The 26,930-nt window shown below is 40.3% G+C and overlaps 1 protein-coding gene across 4 annotated transcripts in view; it reads left to right on the forward strand.

Moving 5' to 3' along the window:
• The first annotated feature begins 864 nt into the window (after window positions 1–864).
• The window catches only part of ptprz1a (protein tyrosine phosphatase receptor type Z1a), a 120,728-nt gene continuing 94,662 nt past the window's right edge, over window positions 865–26,930 (forward strand). For 2 of the 4 annotated variants that reach the window (XM_088079634.1, XM_088079635.1), the window contains exon 1: window positions 865–1,163. In XM_088079634.1, the coding sequence (XP_087935760.1) occupies window positions 1,103–1,163 (61 nt within the window). In that variant the 5' untranslated portion in view covers window positions 865–1,102. The remainder of the gene's footprint in view (window positions 1,164–26,930) is intronic. The other 2 variants (XM_088079636.1, XM_088079637.1) reach the window with 2 other exon arrangements.

A 26,930-nucleotide genomic window follows, 5' to 3' on the forward strand; every position in this document is an offset into this window, starting at 1 on the left:
ATCCAGCCTTGTAATTCACCAGAAAGTCTGCAGAATCATTTTAAAACACATTTCTGTGGTAAGATATAGCATATGTTTGGCGGGTCAGTTCTTGCCTTCCTTTTCCATATTTTTTAGTTTGTCTTTCCCTTTTACTTAAGATTAATCTGTCTCATTTCTCCCATCATATTTTATTTTATTCTATTTTTTCCTCCTTTACTTATTTTTTTACCTTCATTTCTTTCTTTGTCCCGTGAAAGTTTTCATATTTCTAACATTTGGTCATTTTTTCTTTCTAATATTTTTCTCCTTGAATACAAATTAAGAAAAATAAATAAATGAAAAAAAAAAAAAACTTTATTCATATAGCACCTTTCAATCAAGTAATGCTGCTTAAAGTTCTTTGCAAGAAGGAAATTACATGCAAGTGCTTTACATCAAAAGACATAAAGACATAATAAAACCTGCATGTGAAAATAAAATAAAATCATAAAAGAATACATAGAGTGCATCTTTTACATAACCCCCCAACACACACACACACACACACACACACACACATCATAATACTAGTAAAAGTAAGATAAAAAATAAGGATAACAACTGAATGTACAGAATGCATGGCATAAGATGTAAAAAATGAAATAAAAAAATAAACCCCATTGACGTTATTAATAAAAATAACGCTAAAAATAATGTATAAATTGCTTAATTGCGAGGCAGAATGCAAAATATACAAATAAAATGGATAAAAAATAAAAAAATAAATAGAAATCTGCAAGTCTAAGTGTTCGTGAGTGGGGTCTGTCGTGGTTGATGTGCGGAGGAAGTGAGGCCGGTGTGGCTGCGCGCTGTGGGCGGTGCACAGCGTCAGTCTGGCGGCTCGCCCTCACTCACTCAGTCGGTGTGGAGGACGGCGGACGGAGCGGAGCGGCGCACCGGGACCTTTAGGATCTGTACTACTCACACACGTAAACCCACCGAGACCACAACCGAGCTACAGGCAGGCGGGAGCCGTGCAGCATGGAGCTGTGAGCCGCGGGCCGACCCGGGAGCTGCTCCCCGACAAAACATCACCGTTTCATTTGTTTGTTTACCGCAATTACGAGCTTTTTAACCCAACATGGAGAAAACAGGCTGCTGGCTGCTTCTGGCTGCACACTTGATCCTCATCTGCCAACAAGGTAAGACGCTATCACTCATGTTTTCTCCTCACGTTACGCAAAACACCCTAAAACTTTCGCATATATTCATATTCATACATATTTTATTGGGTGTTTCAACTCGCTGCGCAAACTTTGAGGTGAGCGCGCAGGTGAGCCTGGGACTGAGCTGTGTTTCCCAAAACAAACCAAATGTGTCCTCGTGCTGTTTGTCTATATTTGTTAGAATTAGAAACATTTTGCTCTCTTTTAGTCCCAGAATTGAAGCTGCGGTGCGTAACGCGCCGTGCGTCTTTTTTGAAACAAGTTAAACGCTTTTTAAACACAGATTTTCTCGTGTGTGTTTTTTTCTGTTGATGATGAGCGTCACTGCTGCCTCTCGGGGTCTGTGGGATCGCAGATTAAAACGTTTGAGAGGCAGCAGGGCGTCACATATCAGCTCCAAACCGGAGCTGTCAAGCATGAAAAGAGAAGTTTGGACACGGTAGTCTGACTGGCTTATTAACGGTGTCAGAGGCTCCATATCTGGCAACAACAACAGCAGTAATCCCATAATGCCCCCTCAGAAACAGATACTATCGCTGCAGAAACCGGTGCACGTCTGTTTTCTGTCGCTTTTTAGGGAACATTTACAGAAAGAAACACAGAGAACTCCTTAAATCTTTGTTAAAAACAACTAATGTGACAGGAAAGTCATGAGCAGAGAGGCCCTGAGGTGTGTGATCAGGAGGAGATTTGTTGTGGTGCTGAGGTGTGTTTTTGGAGACTTTTCTGGCTGCTGTAAAAGATAATCAGCTTGCTTCAGGTTCAGCTGATGTCCGTTTGGACTGTGGTGATTGTTGCAACCTGCATGTTTGCCTAAATGATACACTGAAGACACACAGGAGAAGGAGCTTTATCATCAGGAGTTTTCAGGAGCCAACCAGCAATTTTTGGTTCTAAAAACATCCTTAGAGTGCTGTAATGAAGTTTTTCAGTAATGTTTTCTTTTAGTTCCCTGAATGTTCTTCTTAATGTAAGGCAAACATTTCTCTACAAACATAAAAAAAACATGTTAAAAAATGTCTTTTTTAAATTGTGAACACATCACTTCACATGGAAATCTGAAATCTCACTCTTCAGTAACATTTTCTGAATGTTGCTTTTAAAATATTCTTTCTTTGTTCTCGTGTAACGTTATGGGAACGTTATAAGAACTGTCATCTTTCAGGAAAACATCCTCAGAATGTTGCAGTTACATCTCAGTCAGCTTTTAACCTTATAGGAACATTATTTGAAATGATAAACATTCTTAAAACATTCTTTGAACATTAAATTAAAATATTTTCTTTAAAACATTGCAGCTTGTAGGTAAAGTTAGCCAATGTTGTGGGAACGTTCCCTGCCGGCTGGGAAACGTTTGCCTTGTGTTTGGCTCATTTAATGTTTTATGTTTGTGATGTGATGATTTGTGTTTATCTGAAAACATAGTGGCATCATAACAAAAACCTGGCACTTAAAGGGTTCATAAAATGAATGAATATTGGTTATTTATGATTAGGACTGATTTTGGTTAAGAAATTATCAATGAAAGTAGAAAATCTTGAAAGGTTTTTTGAGTGATGTGAGTGTGTAATATTTAAGGGTTAACTGAAGACAAAGTGAACTAATGAGCTATTTGGTAACAAACTGGCTGCTAATGAACTTGATCAATCAGTGATGGATTTTGGCACGTGAGTGTGCACTAATTGAATAACAGATCAGGAGTCCTCTGCACTTTTGGAGCGTCTTCAGTCAGTAAAAACACTCACTGAAACGTTCGATCGGTGGCTGTTCTGGAGCTTTCGTTCGTATCACATGGTATTCACCAGCTGATGGAGTTTGGCAGGTTGTGATGGAATCGTAGTTATTCAAATATTTATTTATTTGTTTTCTAAGAACCTTACAGGCTTCTTTTCCATGTTGGTTTTTCATGGTTGGTGTGTGTGTTTATTCTTGAAGTATCTCACCTCATTTAGCAGCAGCTCGGTCACTGTGCGTGTTTTGCAGATGACTTGTGTTGGTTTTATTTGGACTCTTTGTTTCGCTTTGACAAAATCACAGGTATACTATATTCTGTGAAATAAAGTCCTCAGTTTTGGGGGCAAATCCTGGCTGAAAAAGCAGTGATGTCCCAATAAGCAAAGTTCTGTGGCACTATCCCGGTGCAAAAAAATCAACAAGTTGCTAAAAAACATCCAAACAAACATTTGGGGGCTGAAAAACCCCTGAAAGTGCAATGATGATTACAGTGATTAAAATGATCAGTTTTGTTGTTGTGTTGTGGAACAGCGGTCTGCAGCTCGGCAACATCAAACTTGCTGTTGGACACAAGTTTATTAAGATCCATGTTGCAGAGAGCTGCAACATGGAAAAATGTATAAGATTGCAAAAAATCTCACAGTCTGCAGGAGGCTTAAGGCATCTTCTTCACCTCCTGATGACAAAAATCAGCTCACATTCGACGTCACTTTGCAGTTTTCCACACAGGATTAGAATCTATTTGTGATAGTTGCTGTCAACTTTCCTGTTTTTGTTTTTTGCTAATCTTATATGTGTGTCCCTTCGTATCAGTCTGTGTCCCCTCTCTAAATCCAGATGTTTTTGCTGGTGTATGAACACAGGAGAAACTCTTGGAAGTTCTTTTCTTCCTCAGCAGCAGTTTGTAAATCACGGAGGAGATATTAAATCTGTCAGTTCAATCACAGCTGATCAGATCAGATTGATGGATGAGAGGAGCAGCTGCTGCAGAGGCGAGTGAATGCAAACTTTTAAACCCGCAGCGTAATTAATGATTATGTTTAATTGTAATTGCACTCAGTTTTCTGCTGCTCCGTGTGTGCACAGAATCTGCTCCGCACAAATACAGTTAGTTCTCCAAATGAACAATCCAGCTCCAAAAATTTAAAATCACTACTTTTCAGCAGATGTTTTAATCGTCAAAAACAAATGAATGTTTGGGAAACGTTGCTTTAGAAACATTGATATAATATGCATGAAAAGTGCAAATGTAACATATTGTTGGTTTGCAGAAACATACGATATCAACATGAGCTGCACTTATTGCATAAAAAAGAGAAATGTTCTGGATAAGTAGTTCCTAACTGGAGACCCCAAAAGTGGGTCACAAGTCCACTCTGAATGGACCGCAAGCGACTCACAAGCGTGTCAAGTTTTAAGAAAACACACTTTATTTTGTACAGTGGTTTTCAGGCACAGAGTTTTTATTTTGAAGTACAATTTCCTGCTGTTTTGCAACTGTTTTATTGGCTTGTTCTTGGTATTATTTTGCTGATCAACAAGCTGTGCCTTTGCAGTGTTTTTATGTCACTGATCTTGAAGCAATATGCACTTTTTTGGTGACAGAGCAATTTATTTACTAAGTTTTGACTAATTGCACTTCATTCTTGCAATATGTTTTATTTCATTTATTGTGTTGTAAACCCATGAGTTGAGAGAACATTTTGTTAAATAAAACTGAATATATGATAATTTGTCTTATGTGTGGACCTTGAACTGGACCAGTTGGGAACCACTCTTCTAGATGTCTTGTTTTTGGGGTTTTTTTCTTGACATTTTTTGGGTAATTTTTTGGTGATTTTTTTGTGATTTAATTAATTTATTTATTTCTTTACATTTCTGGTGATTTTTAAAGAAACATGCTTTCCAAACCCACAGGCCCACCAAAAAAAAAAAAAAAAAAAAATCACCAAAATTACACCATATATTATAGCTAGAAACTGTAAAAACAGGAATTATAATTGGATTTTCAAATTTCCAATGGTCCTTCAACACTGTGCATTTTCCATTGTATGTGCATTGTATTTGGAGACATTTCTAAAGAATACAGCCTGATGTTATTGGTGGAAATTTACAGTCTCTACTAGAATTAAAAATCAATTTCAGTGGCTTTTGTAAGTGTTCATAATAACGGACCCACCAGTGCGTCCTGCGGGGTCCAAGAGGTTTAAGAAGTCAGTGGAGATGAATCAGGATTTGTCACCATAAGCCTGAATACTGGAAGGGTTTTCCAGCTCCTTATCCCCTGGTTTGCCCTCCTAGCCGTACGGTATAGTCGCAGCGTGCCAGAGAGGACACTGATCTGCTTGGTTGAATCTTTTCGGGGGGTGAGACTTGAAACAAAGATTAGGGTCGGGGGGAAAGAAGCTGGCCGGAGCCAGTTTTAGTTGAAGAGATGTGGAGCCTTTTGTGCCCGGGCCAGTGAGCCTGGATGTGTGCTGGATGGTTCGGTACCTGCAGAAAGCCTCCGGGCTCCCTCACGCCTCCTCCCCCCTTTTCATTTTTTTTTTTTAATGAAGCTTTGCTGAAATGTCGGGGCACAAAGGAGGTGCCAGCTCGCTGAGAAGGCAGCGCAGGAATGGTTGATGGTGGAAGAAAAGACACATGAGGAGAAAACTCGGCACCATCTGTCCTCCCAAAAGATATTTTGTGAATGGGCAGTGCCAGCCGGGCGCTGCGCTGCGGCTCCTGGAGACTCCGAGCCTCTTGTTGTCTATCAGGGAGTCTGCTGACAGATGGCCGTCACAGTCAGGCAGTCTGTCAGTCAAACACATGCAGGGGACGGCTGAGATGAGATGCCCACCACACACACACACACACACACACACACACACACACACACACACACACACACACACACACCGAGCATGCCAACCTTGAGCTAAATACGACTGATAATATCTATTATCTGTCTCTTTAAAGGATAGATTTATATTTTTTTCATGTCTGTACGAAAACGTAAAAAAAGGTATAATTTTGATTATGAGATTGTGTAATTTAACAAATCCTCTTCTGATTTATTTCAGGGGTCGACTGATATTTATTTTTCAGGGCCGATACCAGTTATTAGTTAATGAGACAAATAAACGTTAAGCTGTTTTCTGTAAAAAAAAATGTCTTTAAATATAGTGCACATATAATGAAAATGTGTTCAAGGACCACCGAAAAATCCAACGATAATTTCTGTTTTTACAGTTTCTAGCTATATTAAACTGTGTAATTTTGGTGATTTTTTTGTGGGCTGTAGATTTGGAAAGCATGTTTCTTCTTCTTCAAAAAAAAAATCACCAAAAATTTTAGAAAGAAAAAAAAATCCCGAAAAAATTATCAAAAAATTTCAAGAAAAAGAAAATTGCCCAAAACAAGGCATCCAGCCACACAGTCCAAATTGTGTCATTAGTCATTATTTTGAGGTCCAAACGGAAGATAAATTACTACATATTTAATTTTATTTTACAAAATGTATACACGACATGGCCTTAGAACTCGAGGTCGACCGATATTGGTTTTTCAGGGCCAATACTGATATAGATGATTAGTCCTTAATGAGACCAATAATCAATATTTGGAACTGATATGCTTTTAAAATAATAATGAAAATCTCTCTGTCGAAATTTAGAATTTGGATTATAACAAACTCCAAAACAAAACTTTGTTTAAATGCTTTTAGCAAATGGCGATCATCAAATAAAACACGATACAGATAACAAAATGCCAAATATCGGCCCTGATAATCGGCCAGGCCGATAATCTGTCGACATCTAATTTACGTGTATTTGTTTGGCTCAGAGTGAATGAATCTCTGTGATACTTTGACGGTTTTTAACCAGCGTTGTATCAAAACATTGTCGGTGGTGTGTGTAGATGAACTGTGGTAAACTTTAGAGAAAGTCACCAAATGATGCAAATTGATGCAAAACAGCCAGCAGAGTTTTGCTGACTCTCAGGCTGAACTTCTGCATTTTCGCATTTCCCGCCACCACCCCAGACACAAAGAGTATACGAGCAGATCAGGAGACAGACCCGCCTCTCTCTCTCTTAAACTTGGACCGAAATTTGATCAGACTGTAAACTAAACAGCAATGATTAGATATACATCAAGATTCGGTACCTGAGTTGCCTATTTTTCGCCTCAAATGTTTCCAGAAACATACTTTAGCTCATGATTTAACTTAAATATTAGATCGTTTGTTATTATCCAGCCACCATCATGTCCATCAGACGACTTTGCATCAAGTCACCCACCAGAGGAAGCATTTATAGGTCCAATGCAGCGCAGTGCATTCTGGTAGTTGTAGGTTTTTCCTACAGAGGTCAAGGGCCCGCAGGTTTGGAAGGCATGTTTCCTTTAAACATTTTACAGATTTTTTTTTTTTTTTACATTTTAAAATGAAATTTTTTGCTGATTTTTAAAGATTTATTTTCTTTAAAACTATTTTTGTGACGATTTGTTTTTTTTTTTAAATAATTTTTGCAGTTTTTTTCTTGACACCTTTTTGGCATTTTTTTTCTCCCTAAAATTTTGGTAATATTTATTCTCTAACAGTGTTTGCCTTTTTTTCCCCTAAATTTTTGCTATTTTTAAAGACATACCTTTCCAAACCTGCAGGCCCACCCAAAAAAAAAAAAAAAACCTGACCAAAATAAAAAAAAACCTTCCTAAAATCCTAGAAATATAACGCCCTAAATCTTAAAATAGTCCCAAAATCTGGGAAATGTCCCCCAATCCTAGAAACGTCCTAAAATCCTGGAAACCTCAAAAAACTGTATTAACATCCTAAAATCCTAGAAACATCCCAAAATAGAAGAAACATCATAAAATCCTAAGGACATCCCAAAACTGTAGAAATGTCCTCAAATTCTATAAACGTCATAAATCTTAGGAATGTCCACTAATCTGATAAATGTCCTAAAATCCTAGAACAGTCCCAAAACCCTCGAAATGTCCTCAATTCCTAAAAACGTTGTAAAATCCCAGAAACATCATAAATCTTAGGAATGTCCCAAAATCCGAGAAATGTCTTAAAATCTTAAATATCTCCTTAAATCCAAGAAATGTCCTTAAATCTGACAAATGTCCCAAAATTCTAGAAATGTTCTAAAATCTGAGAAAAGTCCTAAAATCTCAGAGACATGTATGGGGCTGCTGTGGCCCCTGGCATCCTGACATTTTGCAAAAGGGGCCCCCAACCAAAACAGGGTGAGTATCCGTGCCCTAAAACGTGTATTCTAGTCTATTCTACTCTTATTTTTTTGGCGGTGTGGGACCAGGCTGCAGCTCTGTTTATCCCAAAAATTTGGCATAAAAGAAACTCAAGCTGGGAGCAAATTTGGCAAAAGTTTGTCTCGTTAAAACATCGTCAAGTCATGACTCTGAGCAAACGTTTGTCCCTCGGGACTGTTGACACGTTTTGGCTGGCGGTGCGTGAACGAGTTGAAGTTTGTGAATTAGATACTTAAAAAAATAAAAGCTACTTTGGATCTTTCGTCCTTTTAAAGGAACGACACAAACAAGACCGCAGTCACCTCAGATGACCTCCTCTTTCTCCTTCATGTTCACGTCTTTATTTCCTCACCGTCTTCTTATCCCTCCATCTGTGTCCAGCTCCGGCCGGGCAGGCGTCCCTCGCCGCCCCACTGACAGTCTGGAGGTAAAAAAGGAGCAGATTTCCAGTCGTGGCAGTGGGGGTATTTGATGACCAGATTAGTGGGTATTAGGCTCAGCGGCGTTCACTCAGGCGTACACAGGGGCCACCGGTTTGAGTCGCCCCTCTTTTTCTTCCCACTGGCCCTCGGCTGAATGGCGGCCGGGGTTACGCGGGGAAACAACCAGCCGGGTCCTCGGCGGAGGTCAGCCGAGGAGGCCCGTCCGTCCTGCGCCGCCTCCTCTGGCCCGGCTTGGTGAATTATGCTGTCAGAGGGGAGATTTGTTTTGTAACAGTAGGGAAGGGAGCGAGTACAGAAGGAGGGGAGGTGCAGATTGAGGTGGGGGGTTGAGGGGCGGCAGAGAAAAGAAGAGGGTTTCGGGGGGCATTTAAGCGTGACGCATGATGGCACTGCGATTTGTCCCAGCGGCGGTGGTGAGGAGAGGACGCCATCACACTGAGAAGCTGGAGCAGAAGTGTGGGAGCGCAGTGTGTTAGGGTGAGGCGGGGGTGCACACACACACACACACACACACACACACACACACACACACACACACACACACACACACACACACAGACATGCGCACACACGCACACACACATTCTTCCTCCGACACCTCGAGGTTGGAGGCCTCACAGAGCGATGGAGTGCAGGTTAAGCAGCACTCCTGCCTTCATTAGTCTTCGTTAACACCCCCGGCCCCGTTACCCCCCCACCTCACTGTGTCCCCCGTCGCCGTTCTCAGGCCTCCGTTCTCCTCACACGCTGTAAAAAAACGCCCGTCCTAACAGGTCCTCTGGTCTCAGATGCAGCAGGTGGCGTGTTCATAATTTTTCTATTTTTTTTTACCAAAAACATGAATCTTCCAAAGCGGGGATCCTCAGCTGGCTTTGCTTTGGGCCACAAAATGACCGAGGGCCGAGGGGCCAGTCGCAGCAGCCACGTACACGTTTTTAGGATTTGAGGACGTTTCTAGAATTCAGGACATTTCTAGGATTTTAGGATTTAAAAATGTTCCTAGGACGTTAGGATGTTTCTAGGATTTTAGGACATTTCTAGGACTTCAGGATGTTTGTATGAGTTTAGCACATTTTTAGGATGTTTCCAGGACTTTAGGACATTTACAGGATCTTAGGATGGTTCTCGGACTTAAAGATGGTTCTGGGATTTAGGACATTAGGGCTTAGCTAGGACCTTTGTTGGGGGTTCGGGAAGCCTCCACTGGCACTTTTTTCCACGAGTTGAAGCCACGAGTTTGGCATTTCGGCTGTTGCCATCTTGTATTTTCTTTAAGCCAGAAGTGACCATATTTGGAGGAGAGGTTGGAGGCTGCAGGGGAGTGAGGGGTTAATCTGACTTGTACACCGCCTGTTTAAGGCATAAATATTGTGCCATTATGCCGCCTCGCTGTTCTACGGTACGATTGTTAAACTGAGGGACAGAGTTGTCCCTCAGTTTCACTGGGATCAAAGGACGTCTGTGACGATCTGGTGACATGTTAAGCGTGTTACCCACTGAGGGAGACTTTAAAAAGTAAATTCTCTCACCGTACAGTTATCATAGCAATAAAATTAGTTATAGAGACCAAAACTGTTTGGTCTCCAAGCTGTAAGCATGTTTATTTCTGCTGTAAAGTTAGGTATTTTAACATGGGGGTCTGTGGGGATTGACTTTAATTTGGAGCCAGCCTCAAGTGGCCATTAGGGGAACTGCAGTTTTTGGCACTTTAAAGTTGACTTCATTTTTCAGCCTCAAGTTGCTACTTTTGTCAGAAACATGTAAAATATTGTCTCCTGATTGCCAGATATTTGTTTTAAAGTGCAACTCAGTTTCCATTCAGCCAAATGGAAATATTGTGGACATATCTGGCATCAAACTAAAATCTGAAAACATTTTGAGAAAGACAAGTTTGAAAAGTTTGAAGACTTCAGTTTGAGGAAAAAAAGGATTTTAGAGGTTAAGGTTGAGATTTTTTTGCAGTGCATTTCCTCGGGGCCTAATCTTTTTTTCCTTTTTTTGTTTCTTACTCTTCAATCTTCTTTAACATTTTTTTTTCTGTCCGGCTCCTTTTTCCCCTTCTTCTGTCCTCAGCTCTTAATCTCTCATTTTCTCTCCTCCTTTCACAACCTCACTGTGCTGCTGCACATCCTCCGTCACCCTGTTGTCCCACATTTTTCCCCTTTCAGAGCCTCATGCCTTCATCCTTCTACTGTCTGTCCTCCTCCTCCTCCTTATCCCCCCTTAACGTTTTTTAATCCTCCTCCTCCTCCTCATTTGTCTCCTCTCTCGTTTTTGGGCGGGTGAGGGATGAGGGGTGTCGAGGGTGTTTTTTTTTTTTTTTTTGTTTTTTTGGTTAGCCAACCATCTTGTCTCTGCTGGTGTCCGCCTGGTGCTCTGCCACCACCGTCACCTCCTCCTCCTCCTCGGTGCCCACCGCCCCTCTGGACGCTGTAATGGATGACGGGGCAGATCCGGGTGGCCCACAGCGCCTCTGAAAGGGGGGCCACTCACACCGGGGCCCATTTTCAGCAGAGAACAAGTGGAGCCCCCGTGGAGTAGCTGGTGGAGAGCCATTTGATTTGTCCTCCACTTTTCTCCCTGTTTTCTCCAGTCCTCAGCTGCCTGCGAGTGTGTGGTCCCTCCTCGATCCTGGATGTTCGATGACCCTTGTCTCTTAAAAAACGCTGAATGCGAAATCCCCCCCCGCAAAAAAAAAGTGACGCAGAAAAAGGCCAGCGATAAAAAGGCCTGCGTGGAGGACGCGGGTCGGTCAAAGTCCTCCTCAGCAAAAAGGCCGATTCACTCCCTTTTCTCCGCCATTCAGCGGCTGGTGGAGGGGATCTAAGCAGGTGAATGTGGAGACGCTTTAGGCAGATGTTGGCGTGCACAAAGGGATTCGATGGGCCTCGACAAGGCTTTTCAAGTATTTACAGAACATTTACATTTACATTTCAGGCATTAGTCTGATCCTCTTATCCAGATCAGCCTCCATTGAGTGCAGCAGGAGAATGAGCTTAAATTCCTCGATCACCGACATTACAAGCTAACAGAAGCAGGGGGTCGAGCTGTACAGCACCGTGTCGCGACTCCGAAGTCTGTAAAGAAATAAGAGAAGAAGAAAAAAGAGCAGAAAGGAGAGACAGATATATCGGATTTTACAACAGTGTGAAAGACCGGACTAACGAGTAAATTTCACACAGCTTAAATGGGTTTTCAGGCCACCTGGAGCCAAAAAACAAGACAAAAACTAACATTTTATTATCCTGTAATGTTGTTACGGCTTAAAAGAAACAAGGCTAAGCGAAGCGTCAGTCAGGATTGCCATGCTACATAGCTGGTTGTAATTGTTTTGGTCTGGTAGCTCAATTCCAGTGCAAGAAAAATGGAGAAGGAAAAAAGAAAAAGAATGTTAATGTCCTAAAATGCTAAAATGCTGTCCTAGAAATGTCCTGATATCCTACAAATATGTTCTGAAATCCTAGAAATGTTCTGTAATACTCGAAATGTCCTACATTTCGAGTATTACATTTCCTACATTTCGAGTATTACTAGAAATTTCCAAAATTTCTGGAAATATCCTAAACTCCAGACATGTCCTAAGATCTTAGAAATGTCCTAAAATCCTAGAAACATCCCAAAATGTGTGAAATATGCTAAGGGTCAGTCCAAAATTCTCTCTCTTTTAGCTCTGTTTTTGGTCTCCACCAACTCCTGAGGGAAATATTTGTCTCTTTAGCTGCGTAACGCTCCGCTGTGTTCACCAGCTGCTGTTTAACTGTCTGCTGCTGCTGAGCAGGTCGTGCACGTTGCATTTATCCGCCCGGCTCATATGGTATCACTCAGTGTTATTAGTGGATTATTTGTGGATATCAGTGTGATCTGATACATAAACTCGTATGTTATCAGCCCATTAAAGGGTCGTGTTTCTTGTTATGCAGGGACAGAGGAAGTCAGCTGATGTAACGTTATTATGAAAAGCGAGAGAAAGTTTGCATATGTGGTCAGGGTGCTGGTTAGAAGAAACAAACACCCCAGAGAGCTGGTTTCATGTCACATGTGAAATCATTGTTGAGTTGAGCAAGTACACCAGCAAACATTCGGCAGGTTTGAGAGACATGAGTCTGAAACATGGGTTTCCATTACAGATTTTCACAAAAGTTAAGCGATATTTTCGAAATGTCGATAAAACACAATTGCGAGATGACTGTGTTTCCACTGAGTGATGTGCGGCTTCTCCTCTGGTGATAACATCCCTGTAACCATGGCGATAGATGTTCAAAACATTAGCAGCTTTATTTCTATTGCAGCCACCAAACTAGCCGTCATTATTTCAATCAAAGGCCACGTAGGCGTGTTATGGAGCCATGATGGAAAGGCGAGCCCCTGATACGTGGGAGCGGCCACGTATGAGGGATTTCTGGGAGATGTAGTCCACGATTTCACAGAGGAATTGTGGATTCAAAACTTTCTCAGAGTTATGTGATGCAGTAACAGCTCTTGTAGCTCCTGCTGCATCATGAGGGAGCCAGTTCGTACCGACAAGCTCATAGACACAGCATCATGTGACCTAGAAAAGATGAAACAGTGTTTTCAGTGCAGTTTTGCAAAATATGGCTTTTTGACTCACCTGAAATACCACGTTATGTGAGCAATTTTTTTGTGTTTTTTTTTTTTTTTTTGTGTTTCTGTTGGACGTATGTTTATTCGCATTTCTTTTCAATGTTTATTATTTTCAACCTGTTTAATGTTGTACACCGAATGATGTCACAGTTCGCACATGAGGTCGATGGAAATTTGCCATATTTTAGTTCCAGCTTTGAAATCAACTTTTCCGGTTCTGAACCAATTTACCTGTGCTCAAAACAGGAACAGAACAGGTTCCATATTGGTTGATAAGGGATATGTGTGTTCTCAAAATTACAATCACAACATCTTTAACGCTCCAACACTCGCAAAATCCACTTAAATAGAAAAGAGTCCAGTTTCTAAAGGCTTGATTTTGACCTAAAGTCTAAAATGTGTCAGGTCTGAAGGTAAATACCTGCAGAGGTCAGCTGTCAGTTTTGACCTGCAGCTTCAGACTCATACAGCTCTGAGCAGATGTTTCCCCCAGAGGCACTCGCTCCTCAGGAGGAGAATCTGTCCTCCTCCTCCTCCTCCACCTCCTGGTGCGACTGGTCCTCAGAGGGAGGCCTCAGGTTGTGTTGACACACCTGAACTGTCCTACAAAGAGCGGAAGGATGTGGGAGTAACAACATGCACTTCATCCACGCGGCTCGTCCGCAGGCGGAGGCGTGTGAAAGCTGTGAAAGGTTAATCCAGTCAGACAATTACAGCACTTACATCTAATGGGAAGCAGATATAAAGTTTTCGCTTTTGTCCGAATGCGGCTGAAATAGATTTGGGATGAAACCAAAGCTGATGGCTGCCAGATGTGCTGGAGGACCCGCAGGTCTCTGTGTCAGCCGTACATGCATCACATGTTTTTGTTGTTCCACTCCTGCTCAAATAATTGGACAATTTGTTTATTCTTTAGAAAAAAGAGAGATGACTGGTTGCTCTGTAGACTTTAATCAAATGTAGGTCACAAACTTCTATCAAAGTGCTGGTGGAAACAACAGAATTAAACAGGAGGGAAATCCAGGTACTCCAAAAGCGTGAAAAACATGAAGATTAAGTTTTGCCATACTCATAATGTGTATGTTTTTTAAGCCCTGGAGAAGACCGGTAATGGTCAGAACATACTGGCTTTTTTAATGATTTAGCCACTATAATACAAGGCTTTTTTAATGTAATTCCTCCTCATTTTTCACATTTTTTTCAAACTTTTGGTGTGCCTGGATTTTCCTCCTGTTATTTTATTTATTTTATTGAGAAATTTTATTCTAAAGTCACAGTTGTTGTCACAGAGAATGCACCGTTATTGTACTCCAAAAAGAAAGACTTTTTTTTTTAGATGTTATGCATTAGCTGCAGGTACATAAATGTGAAGTTTGTGCTGAGGGAGGTGCAAGAGAAAAGTCTTTAAAATGAGTTTATCTTAAGAATAGCAGGACTTGGCATAAATATTATTGATCGCCGATAAAATTCATTAATGAAAAAAAGTGTGCGTTTTACACTCATGCAAAGGAAGTGTCACCACAGGAGGAACTTTTACTTTGTAAAACCTCAGAGAGCTACTGTTATTTCTTCAAATTTGGCACAAACCTTCACTTTGACTTAGAGATTAATTGCTTAGACTTTTGTGGTGACAGGGTCATAGGTCAAAGGTGAATTGGGTCACTGTGACCTTGCGTATACAGTATATCTCATTTTTGTGAATGAAATAGCTCAAGATCACCATGAGGGAATTGCTTCAATTTTTTTTAAAAGCTGAAACCTGAGAAAATTGTTTTGGTTTCTTTCAAAACACAGAAAAAACATAAGGAGCAACTTTGCAAGAAATATCCTGAAAACTGCAAACTGCAAAAAAATAAAGGTGACATGGAAATATATATATTTTTAATTGTTTTAATTTTCACAAACCAAACCATTTGCTCAGGTTTCAAAGGGTTAATCAGCTAATCGTATTTGCACTAAACAGAGCTGGTTTACTAGTTTCACAGTAGCGTGAAAATAGTTGATTAGTTTGTGATGTTTTCTGGACGAACATCCGTCGTGACAGTTTCTGCAGACGAGGAACATTCATGCACGCTTTCAGTCAGCTGGTCGTCAGTTGGACTCTTTGTTTGGCCCAAAAACTGTCCACCCGCTGTACCGACACGCAGCAGACGGATGTTTCCACCTCCCTGCGTGCTGTGGCTGGTTGACTGGTACAGTAACTCAGGGTGGCTGCTGGGGATGTTGGGGGTGTTGGAGGTGTGATGGGAGGCAGCTGGTGGAGGAGGAGGTGAACAGCAGGAGGTCGGCGCTAACCAGCTCCAACCAAACTGCTGCATCTGGACCGCCAGGAGCTGATTTACTGTAGATATTTTTAGGGATAAAGTAGTTTAGTTGATTTGCACATATATGCAAGTATGGAAAAAAAAATAGAAATAGAAAATTAAAAAGTAAAACACTGCTGGAGAGGTTAGAAGCCAAAAATAGCTGATGGAGATTCCTCCCTGCATTCATAAATATTAAAAAAAATAAAATAAAAAACGAAGATTGCACAATTAATCAGGATTTTAAGACCAGGCAGTAATATGTAGTTGATAAAAATGTACAAATGGCAAAAAGTTTGTATTTACAGGATGAAATGCATTACAAATAAATCAATGAAATGCTACGAATCTCTGCAAATTAGAGTCCTTTCAGCAGTTTTTTTTTAAAATAACAAGAATGTCAATATTAAACTGCAATGATGAAAGTAGGTTCTTCAAAAATACAGTTACAGTTCAACATTGATATGTGAGACACAGTTTATGTTTTAGTCCCAATATAACCCTTTGAAACCTGGACTGACATCACTTTTCTTGCACTACATCTTTTATTTTAACCTTTGAACTGAGCAAATTGGTTAAATTTCTTCCAAAAACATGGAGAAAAAAGGTTACAAGCAACGTGGCAAGAAATGTCAAACTGTAAGACAATAGTAGATTTAGAAATGTATTAAAATAAGCTAGGGCATGCTAATTATAGTACTTGTGTATTAAAAAATTCTGTAACACAAGTATTATTATTTTTAAGCTTTTTTTCAAGTAATATCTTGTTTGTTTATTTACTTTTCTTTTTTCTTTCTATTTTCTTTTAATTTTTTATTTTTGCTAATTTTGGGTATGTTCTTTCTGTGTGAAGTTTTTACTAATTTCTTGCTAATTTATGAATATTTTTTTTTTCAAATTCTTGTCCATCTTCCTGTGTTTTTAAAAGTCATGAAGCCAATTTGATCAGGTTTCAAAGGGTTTATGTAGCTCATCAAGAGAAAGCAAAGACATAAATGATGAATAAATTACAACAAATGATCATAATTAAAGATATCATAACAATCAGACATCTGTGATTTGTATTTGAAACAATTGAACTTGATTAAAGAGAGAAAATGTGTTTTATAAAACGTGTTTTATGTTCAGATAATGATGAGGAGGAAGCGTCTGCCATCATTAGTTTACATTACTAACGAGGGGAAATCCAGCGCAAGTGTGTCAAGGTTAAAGAAGGACAAAGTGTAAAATCCATAATTTCCTCTGTGTCTCGCCCCCCGCTGCTCATTTCAATTAGGTCATTCCTCAAAATAGTCACGCGTCCCCAAGGCAGCGCCGCAAAACGTCCGCCTGTTAATGAGCTGCTGATTGTGCTGATGATGTTACACCGCGGATTCACGCAGGTGAAAAAGCAATTAGTGTTTTTGGCTGCAGAGCGGTGACTCCTGCAGGGCGACTCCTGCTGCGTGATGTCGCGATGACATCACCTGGAGCTGTGCGGTGGAGGCGGGACTTCCTGCTGAGAGGGCAGGTGAAGGGTTGACTGGACAGAGCGCTCATATTTTGCTCTTTTAGGAGACACTTTGAACGGACCAGACTGGTGTTTTTCGCTGTTTTTAAAGTCTTACATCAGGTTTTTGATATCTTTCCCTCTTGATATTAACTTGGTAGATGTCACTTCGTGTAAAGAGCACATCTCTAATGCATTATGAGGACATTCATAGTTAATTATAATGCATTCATATGCTTTATGAAAACTAGAGATGTGTGATATGGCCTAAAAATAAAAAACAAACTCAATTACGAAACAAATCCAAATGATAAAGAAAATACTCAAAACCAGTTTTGTTTTGATTTTAGCAATACAAATTTACAAAAGCAAAAATTACTTTGTGAAATCATACAGATATACATAATTTCCATGTTAACAGATAATGTTACCGGTTGTGCTGAAATGACTGGAGCATCGGTCTGTTGTAGTGGCGTCAGACGGCGTCCCCTGCAGCTCTCTGTGATCTTTTCACGTGTGCAGTTGTACAGACGAGGCGGTTTGGCAGCACACAGCTGGAGCGGATAGTTTTCGGCATGTGGATAAACCTGCAGGCTTTTCCTCCGTATATATGAGCAACGTGTGTTTACGATCTGCAGCGTGACTGCATCAGTAACAGCTTTGCAGCGGGCCGCTTTCCTGTCATACGGGACACAACGAAACAATGATTCCACTGATGTTGGCTGCTTTTTATCGGCCGTTTGTGGTGAGTGAGACACATTTCTCTCACTTGGCTGCCTCCGTTTGAGGTGTTGAAATAAGTCCATCGTGCTGCTGCATTTAGTCGCATCAGACTTTGAGCAAACGTTGCAGCGGACTGTGGTTTGTTCAAGATCTGACGCTGCAAAACCGAACCAGCTCCAAACGACAGACGAGACTGAGCCTTTTTTTGGGAATGTACTCTGCTTTGTCATTAACGCTTGCTGTCACGTTGTCACATGTGTGTATCTCTAGGAGGGCGCAGCCAACTGTGAACTACGGAAGCCCAAAGGGGGCGGGAACTTGTCTTAAACCACAAATTCGAATAAATCGATAAAATTGATTTATCGCCCAGCCCCAATGACTTCTCTCCTTAAGAAACATTATGCCTACTGATGCACTATATCAGCAGATATCAGTCAGTATATCAGCAAAGAATATGTTACACAGCGTGTCACTTTGATTCTCATTTCTGGGACCTGAATTAGCTTAATAGGATTAGATTTGATAAAAACAAAAAACATCGTCAGCTAAAACTACGAAGTATAAACATGACAAAAATGTGACGAACACCTATAAGCATTTTCATCTCCAGACTAAGACTAGATCTAACATGAACACTGATTTATGCAGTCATGCACTCCCATTAAAACATTTTTGTGCTTTTTGAGACGGTGCAGAGTCCGCGGGTGCTCTGAGTGACAGTAAACACGGACAGCGGACTGTATGGCGCCACACAGAGAGCAAGGCCTGCTGGGAAGGAGAGAGCAGTGATGCTGAGCTGAGGCTGACTGCGTCCTGCTGGACTGTGAACAGCTCAGCGAGTCCAAAGGGGCAGAGACGGAGACTCTGCAGAGAATCTGATTCACAGTCACGGACGGTGTAGAGTCAGCGTGAAGCTGCAGTCTGGCTGAGCTGAAGTCGATCACGTTGACAGAAAGACGTGATGCAGATACAGAAGTTAAAGTCTGATTCAGAGAAGCTGCAGGAAACGTGTTGCATTGTCTCTTTCCTCGAAACGTGTTTTAAGTTTGTTCAGAGAGTCTGAAACGGCGCTGCATTTAAGTCTGCGTGTAAAGTTTTGGAGTTATAACTGCAGCTGATTGAGTCCAGACCTGTGCGTCTATAGCTGGGTTTTCATTACAGAGTTTCGCCAAACTTAAACGATATTTTTGAAATTTTGATAAACACAATTGCGAGATGACCGACGGGAGTAAACGCACTGCATAAACAGAAACGAGTTGCATATAGAGAAACATACTGCATAAATGAAAACAAGCGCGTTTTTGTATTTGCAGAGTTTTCCTTTTGCATTTTCTTTTTTGTTCATGCAGCGCGTTTGCTTTGTAGGCCACCGTAAACTTTTCTGTTGAAATAAAATTCCAGTAACCATGGCGATGGATGTCCAAAACATTAGCAGGTTTATTTCTATTGCAGCCTATTGCATCTAATATCGCTGTAATTTCTCTGTCTCGTATATCAGAGATAAGAAGATCTTGGTCTTTCCTCCGTCTGCACATATCAAGTCATGTTTTGCAGACTGTCATGTGACTTTGTTGCACTTTTTCTTCTTCTTTGGGTTTAGTAGCGGATGGTGTCCATAAAGTTTCATTACCGTCACCAGGTGTTACACATCGTATGAGCTATAAAAGCGGAAAAAACGTGTTTCCATTGCAGTTATGCAAAATATGGCTTTTTTGAATCACCTGAAATACCACCTCACGTGAGCCTAAAAACTATTTTCCGATAAAAAGGAGGTTTTTTTGCCCATTTAAGACATATTTTTTGATACAGCTTTAGTGTCATTTTTTATAATCTCTGCTTTTTTTACACAGATGTACAGTTTAAACCTTAAAGCTGTTTCAAAAGAGTATGTTCCAGTGGGAGGAAAAATGATTTAAAGATAGAAAGATTAAAATGGAGCTGAACATTTTTATGTTTAACCATCTACATGTCATCTACAAGTCAAGTCATTTTTCATAATTTTTCAAGTTTTTAATTTTATGATTTGTATGCTGTTTTTATTGACAGAAACAAATTCAATTCAATTCAAATTCCTCAAGTCACATGATTGTTTGTTTTTCATATATTTTACTACTTTTAATGTATTTTTTACATTTTATTTATAAGGTTAAATCGCTGATAACAGTAAACATTATTCATGAGTTATTTATATCGCTGCTAAAACAGGCTTCACTTTAGAATTTGGGCTTAGACTGCCAGCTCCTGTGGATTTGTTCGCTGTTTACTGACTGTTGTCCCCAGTTGGCAGCTTAGAAATCCTACATGACTCGAATGCAGCATTTGCTCCTGAAATTCACTCATTAAATAATCTCTTTAATTAGACACATGTTGGTGCCGACATCTTTAAGAACATGAGTCTCAACCTAAGCTGAGCTGAAGATCAAATGAATGTGTAAAAAGTTTATAATATAAGTAAGTGGCCTTTAGACACACATACTCACACACACTCACAAACACACACACTCACAAACACACACTTCCTCTGTCATTGTCTCTGCTGTGGGATACAGCGTTGGCACTCTGCTTCGCCCATTCAGCTCCAGTGTTTAATTAAGTCGTTTTTCTGTTCGGGGAAGCTTTTCTTTGGGCCTCTGACAAACTGTTTCGTCACCGTGTGTACGATTAGATTAGAAACACGTCTGCTGGAACCAAAACAGCTCCTCTTGGAACAGACGCTTCATACATTTGGGGGGAAAATCTGGGTGAAGAAGGAAACCCGCTGCTCCTTCGCTGGTGATCAGGTATTCAGGATAGCAACCTGGAGAGGCTCTCAGGCTCTTCTGGACAACAGTGAGAGATTCATCCTCTGTACGGTGGCCTTTTTAGGACACCTCAGGCTCGGCTCTACACTGTCAGGTTCAACTTTCGTCAGCTGGACGTTGTCAGCAGAAATTAGCGACGTCTTACAGGTGGATCCGTCCAAATTGGAGCGATGCAAAAGGCCATGCAGGATGTGAATAACAGAAACCAAACACATGCTGTTTATCACCACATGGAGGTTAGTGAGTGAGAAATAAATGTGCCACAGAGCCTAAATATAAAGTTTAGTCGAGAAGTATAGGTCTGATGATGGTTTATATTTTTCTTATTGTCAACAAATCCCATGAAAAGACCATGTTGTGCTTCTATGGCCCGATTTCTCTTCCTCCTCCATTGTTCTTTAAACCTTTGAAACACAAGAAAAAAAACTTGATTTCTTAGAGGACAAAAAGTAATTCAACAAGGCACGTGTGGCCCAAAAAATAGCAAGAAAGGAGTAAAAAAGTTACAATAAAATAACCTGAAAGTTGGCACACCAAAAAGATAAGTGAAAACCAGCAACGAAAAATTACGCTAAAACTGCTGTAAAAAAATGTTATTACAATTTTATTGTAATGACTGGCGATAAAATTAAACGATTCAAAGTGCAAAGAGAGTGTCAGTATGGTAAAACTCTTATTATTTATTCATTTTTTTAATCTAAATTTTCATTGAACTTTATTAAAAAACTTGCCTTGTTCGATATTAAATGGTTCAGTTTTGCTTAAACGTTTGTTAAAGGCATTTAAACAAAGTGGGGGAATTTGCTATATTCCAACCTCTATGTATTGACAGAGAGATTTTTATTTTTATTGTAAATGCATATCGGTTCCATATATCTGTTATCGGTCTCAGTAACTAATAATAATCGGTATCGTATGCGCCCTGAAAAACCAACCCTTAGAAAACATGCCGGCTCTTTATATGGTAACATTACTGTTTATTTAAATGGTGTTTTTTTGTGATAGTGATTTTGGGACTGCTTCTAGTTAAACAAAAAGGATGTTACTAAAAATTGTTAAAAAATTGTCTCTGCAGGGATCTTTTCCATAATATTATCAGACTTGTATAAGAAACAATCTGAGCCTGTCTGTGCCAAAATCATAAATGGATGTTGCAAACATGCCCCTAATTGTTACATTGCAGCCTGTTTCACAGCTGCTGTCTACACTTCTCTCGCTCAGCACTGGAGTTTGAAATATTTACCTGTTTTAAATACTTAAAAGAAATTTTACCACAGACCCCCATTATTACAGAGATGTTTGTAAAAAAATCCCACAGCACCTCAAACTGCAAAATTAGTCTTTGCATTATGAATTTTGAAGTTTTATTTTTGTAAAGACTCCCCAGACACGTGTGCTGGCATTTCCCGGCATTATCGGCTCGTTCCAGGTCACATATTTGGCTGCAGGGATCAAACTCATTTCAGGTTGATTGCTGTTAAAGTTTCTGTAAACACCGGACCACCTGGGCGCCGTCTTGTTTACGCACTGCCTCGATGGCTCCCATTGGGGAAAGACGTGAACGCTGCAGGAATGTGATTTAAGAGAACTTGAGACCAGCAGTTTTCTCCGACGAACACACCGCTGCTTTGTTCTCCGATGGATGCCAACATGAGCCACATGCCACATACATTTAGCGCTTCCAAATGTTTTTTTTCTTTAATTTGTAGCTGTGCCAAGACATAATACATCATTATTTATGTTCTGCTCTGCAGCGGCTCAGACATAAAGCTGCGGCTGGCATAGCGAACAGTGAAGCTTTAAAATAAATAAAGTGGCTCTGAGCTCGTTGCGCCGGAGCCGTACCTTTCTCAGTTTCCCTTTAAATCTTCCTCTTCCTGTAAACAAGTCGCTCTGAGTGGGAGCTCTTTGTTTTAACATCCCCGTCGCTCTCTGAGTGTTTGGAGCCGCTGGCGGTGGAGGTGACGGCCGGGCAGACCAACAGAGAGAGGCGCTCTGAAGGTTTGGGTCTGAGATTGATGCTGCAGCAGCAGCAGAGGCTGGCACGCAGTGAGCGGCGGGCAGGTGCCCAGCAGACATTTACAAGTTGAATAGGTGTTGATGGGTAAGCCTGCGTCAGCGCTGAGAACCGGTGTAAAAACAACAGAGAGTGAAAGCTGAGACATCTGCAGTCAGCCTGTGTTGTTTTGTGGAATCTGGACCTGAACATTTGTTTTTCAGTGGGTTTCCAGAAGCTGAGTTTTTGTACTTTTTTACCATTTTGATGAAAAAAACTCAATACTGCACATTGAACTCTGTGATATGATAAATGTCCTTTTACTGAAACATGATAGTGTGCAGGATTTCGTTCCCTCTGAGATTAACCCGTTTTTTAGTGATGCACGCAGCATGGATCCAGTCAGCTGGTGTTTCCGCTTATTTGGTACAAACTGAATCAGGGCAAACATTAGGTGGAATAGGACTTGACAATATGGCTTTAAAAGGATATTGCGATATTTTAAGGCTATATCGCGATACGCAATATATATCTCAATATACTGAAATGTCCTTTAAACTAATTCTAACTACTAAAATACAAAATTATTGAATGAATGAATGATTTCTTTTAATTTAGTGTCACCTAGTGGCCCATCCCCCATAGTAACAGCTGAGCAACAAATTCAAAATTATATAAATAAAATACAATAAAATATAATATTGCAATATTTTAGGGCTACTGTATATATACACAATATATATCCTGATATTTTGAAATGCCCTTTAAACTAATGTTACAACTAAAATACTAAATTATTGACTTAATGAATTGTATGAACAAATCAATGAATTAATTAATAAATTCTTTTAATTAAGTGTCATGCCACCTAGTGGTCCATCCCTAATGGGATTATATGACACCTTTACAACAAAAGGAACAATAGTCCACAGTATATATTTCATTACATGAAGATAGCCTCTGGTATTGTTAGCCAAAATTCATAATTACAGCTGAACAACAAATTCGAAATTATAAAAAGAAAATAATATATTAGTAATAATAATAATCATTTTGAATTAAGTGAAGTTACAATAAAGTAGCTATTGTCATATGATAAAGTTGCATGCACTACTGTTATAAAACATGTAATAAAATATGATTTTGAGGACGTTAAAATCTTAAAGAAGTTTTTTTTTTTTTTTAAATCTAACCACGAACTTCAGTTGCCTAAATCTCAGGAAATAAACCTTAATTTTTTTTTTCTTTTTTAAATCTATTTTCCTATTAAGTTTCCTTTGAAAACAAACAGATGTTGTATGTAAGGAGAGGAAATTGGCACGCTGTCCCTAAAGGTCCAAAACTGACGTGACGAGCCACTTATCATGCGTCAAAAAACAACAACATAATCTTTCTACCAACATGACAAATGTTAACCGCCACCACAGTTTCTGTGTCAACTGAAAAAAATGACGCCAGTCGGATAGAAGCAGACAAAAACCTTCTCATTGTTCAGCGCAGAATAAAACAGAGCAGAGTCTAAACGAACCTGCAGAGTGTTTGGCTGCAGCCCAGAGAGGCTGCTGATGGAAACTGTAGACAGTCAGATCCATTATTCATCTGCTCTCCCCCCGGACACATCATTTGTTTCTCACTACAGATACAGGTCACACATGAGTGCATCAACACACACACACACACACACACACACACACACACACACACACACACACACACACAAAGCTGTCACAGAGCTGTGAGTCTTATCACAGTTCAGCTCAGTGAAGTTGGTGCTGGAAGATGTTTACCAGAGACGTCACACTGCAGTTAAAAGTTAAAACCATGACCACACACACACACACACACACACACACACACACACACACACACACACACACAGGGGGAGGCTAACCTGTTAGATTCACAACGTCAAACCTATAAAGCATTCGCATTACATGATGTGAGAGCAAAATTTGACGGTAGAAGAAGGTAGATTTCTTTCTCATTTTTTAAACAAAGTTTTAAAAAGCAAATTTAAAATTTATACTTGGTCCTGCTACATCTTTGTAGTTGAAAGATTAGTTAATTAAAATCAGCAGCTACTATGAAAATCCCATGCTGTTGCTCAGGCATGCTGCTGCTGGTGGCATTGTTCAATTCCTGCAGTGCATTTTTTGAATTTGCATCAGAGTCTTGTGTCCTTTTGGCTTCAAACAAGGTCCGACCATCCAGTGCAACAGCTTGATCTGGGATGTTAGGGGTTAACCATGTTAACCGTATCTCTCAAGATGTGAGCAGAGCGTTCTCTGATTTTGCTGAGTGAGACTCAATTATGTCTCGTCCACGTTTTCTTGCACCAGCCAAGCAGCAAGAAAACGACCACTATGTTTAGATTTGCAGGCAGATGCGCCGGCATGATACGCTTCTGGACAGCATCTGGTTGAAGCGCTGCCGATAACGGAGCACGAAGAAGCACAAAGGTCTCTATAAAGCAGTAAATGGATCCAGCAAACCCCAGACTTTCATGCAGAAGTTTGATGTTTGCTTCCTGTCTGAATGTGATGTTTTTTTCCACACCTTATCATGCGCCTCGTTTGTCTAATCGTAACCATCTGTGCTAGCATGTGTGTTTGTTGACGTCCCGCCGTTGGTTGCCAAGTGCTTTTGTTGCCTTAGCAACCACGTTCAGCTTAATTCCACCGTGTGCTTTTGTTGACATCATGGTAGCGGCATCTCAGAGTGTAGACAGCAGACACAGAAGGATACCTAACATGTAATATGTAGACGTAGAAGAACTGAGCAGCACCGCGTGACTGACTGAGCTGAAACTGTGTTGGAAACGTCCATGTTTTTACAGACACGGATGTTACCTGTTACGTGTACCTTGGCTGGAAGCATACAACCTCATGGCGGTATTTTTGGTTCGTTTTATTACCTGATGTGACCTGTTGCCCTTTGGTGAGATGTTTTTTCAGCGTTCATACAGTTTAAGACAAGAACATTTGAAATGTTGTTTATTTTTAGAATGAAAATAGTTTAACAAAGTGAAGAGACGGCAAAGTGGGACCTCAGTCCCCAGAAAGGAGGATTTTGGCTCTTTGACACCTGCACTACTTTATGTTCAGACTAAACGAAACATGCGTTTGGATTTTTGACCTTGACTTTAGGAGTCGACAGATTATAGGTCTGGCCGATTATCAGCGCCGATATTTGGCATTTTGCAGATTATCTGTGTCAGTGTTTTATTTTAACAATCACAGATAAAATTAGTTAATTAAAAAGTGGCCCCACTTCAGCTGTATCTCTTCCTTTTATAAAGATGGACAACGTGCCCGTACTTACACCCGCGATGCTAAACAAAAGATCCAAAATGTAGTATGAGAGTATCACGCTCAACCAACACCAGTGAAGGCTGTCTGCAATGCATGCAAAGAAAGAGTCAGCATCGGAGGGAACTTTTACCGTGTAAAACTTCAGGGAACTCATTTTATGTATTCATTTTTAATTTAAATTTTCACTTGACTTTATTTTAAAAAATTGTGGTAATTTTAGGCATTTAAACAAAGTTTTATGTTGTAGTTTGTTATATTCCAAATTTTAAATATTGACAGAAAGATTTTCATTTTTATTGTAAATACACATCGGTTCTGAATATCGGTTAACTACTAATAATCGGTATTTGCCCTGAAAAACCAAGACAGGTCGACAGCTGCTTGACTTCTGTCCATCTCATCGCTGCAGCAGGTGAGATGTTCCCGCAGCAGTGGGTCAAATTTTTGTTTCAGTCCTACGGTCTGTTTTCTTGCCTTCATTCCTGGCGTGCTCATGTGAAATCACCCTCTCTGCAGCTCTGGGTCTTTCATGTTTCCTCCTCCTTTTAGGGCTGATGGACTCAGCCTGTAGATAATCCGCAGCTTTTGTTCTTTGCCATTTATAGTTAAAAGGGAAAGATGAGAGCGGCTGATCGATGAGGACAACTTCAACCCCGAGGCCTCCGTTCGTTCGGCTGATGAGTTTAGTTTTTTCCACAGCGTGTTCTCCCCTGTGTTAACGCTCCCGGCAGCAGCTTTTTAGGTAGATCTGACTTTTCATTTGTCTAATGCCTGCAGCGCTGTGACGAGGCGCTTTGATTTCCTGTTGGTGGTCTCGAAGTGGATCTCTGATTTTTTATGGAGGTTCTGCTGTGTATAAATCCAGCAGGAGCACTTTGATGAATCACTGCGCTGTCTGAGCCTCACAGAGGTCAAGATCTGTTTCTCCACCGACACTGATTCAGCGCCAGTTTGGGAATGTTATTTCTGTTGCACTTTTTTTTTTAACCTGCAAAAAAAAGAAAAGAAAAAGAGAGCAGGAACTTCAGAAACAGGGAAGTTGAGAAACTGGGTTTGAGGTTAGAAGGCCCTTAGACAA

The sequence above is a fragment of the Plectropomus leopardus genome, chromosome 7 (assembly GCF_026936395.1).
Source record: "Plectropomus leopardus strain MGB_pleo_1.0 chromosome 7, ASM2693639v1, whole genome shotgun sequence".
NCBI lineage: Eukaryota > Metazoa > Chordata > Actinopteri > Perciformes > Serranidae > Plectropomus > Plectropomus leopardus.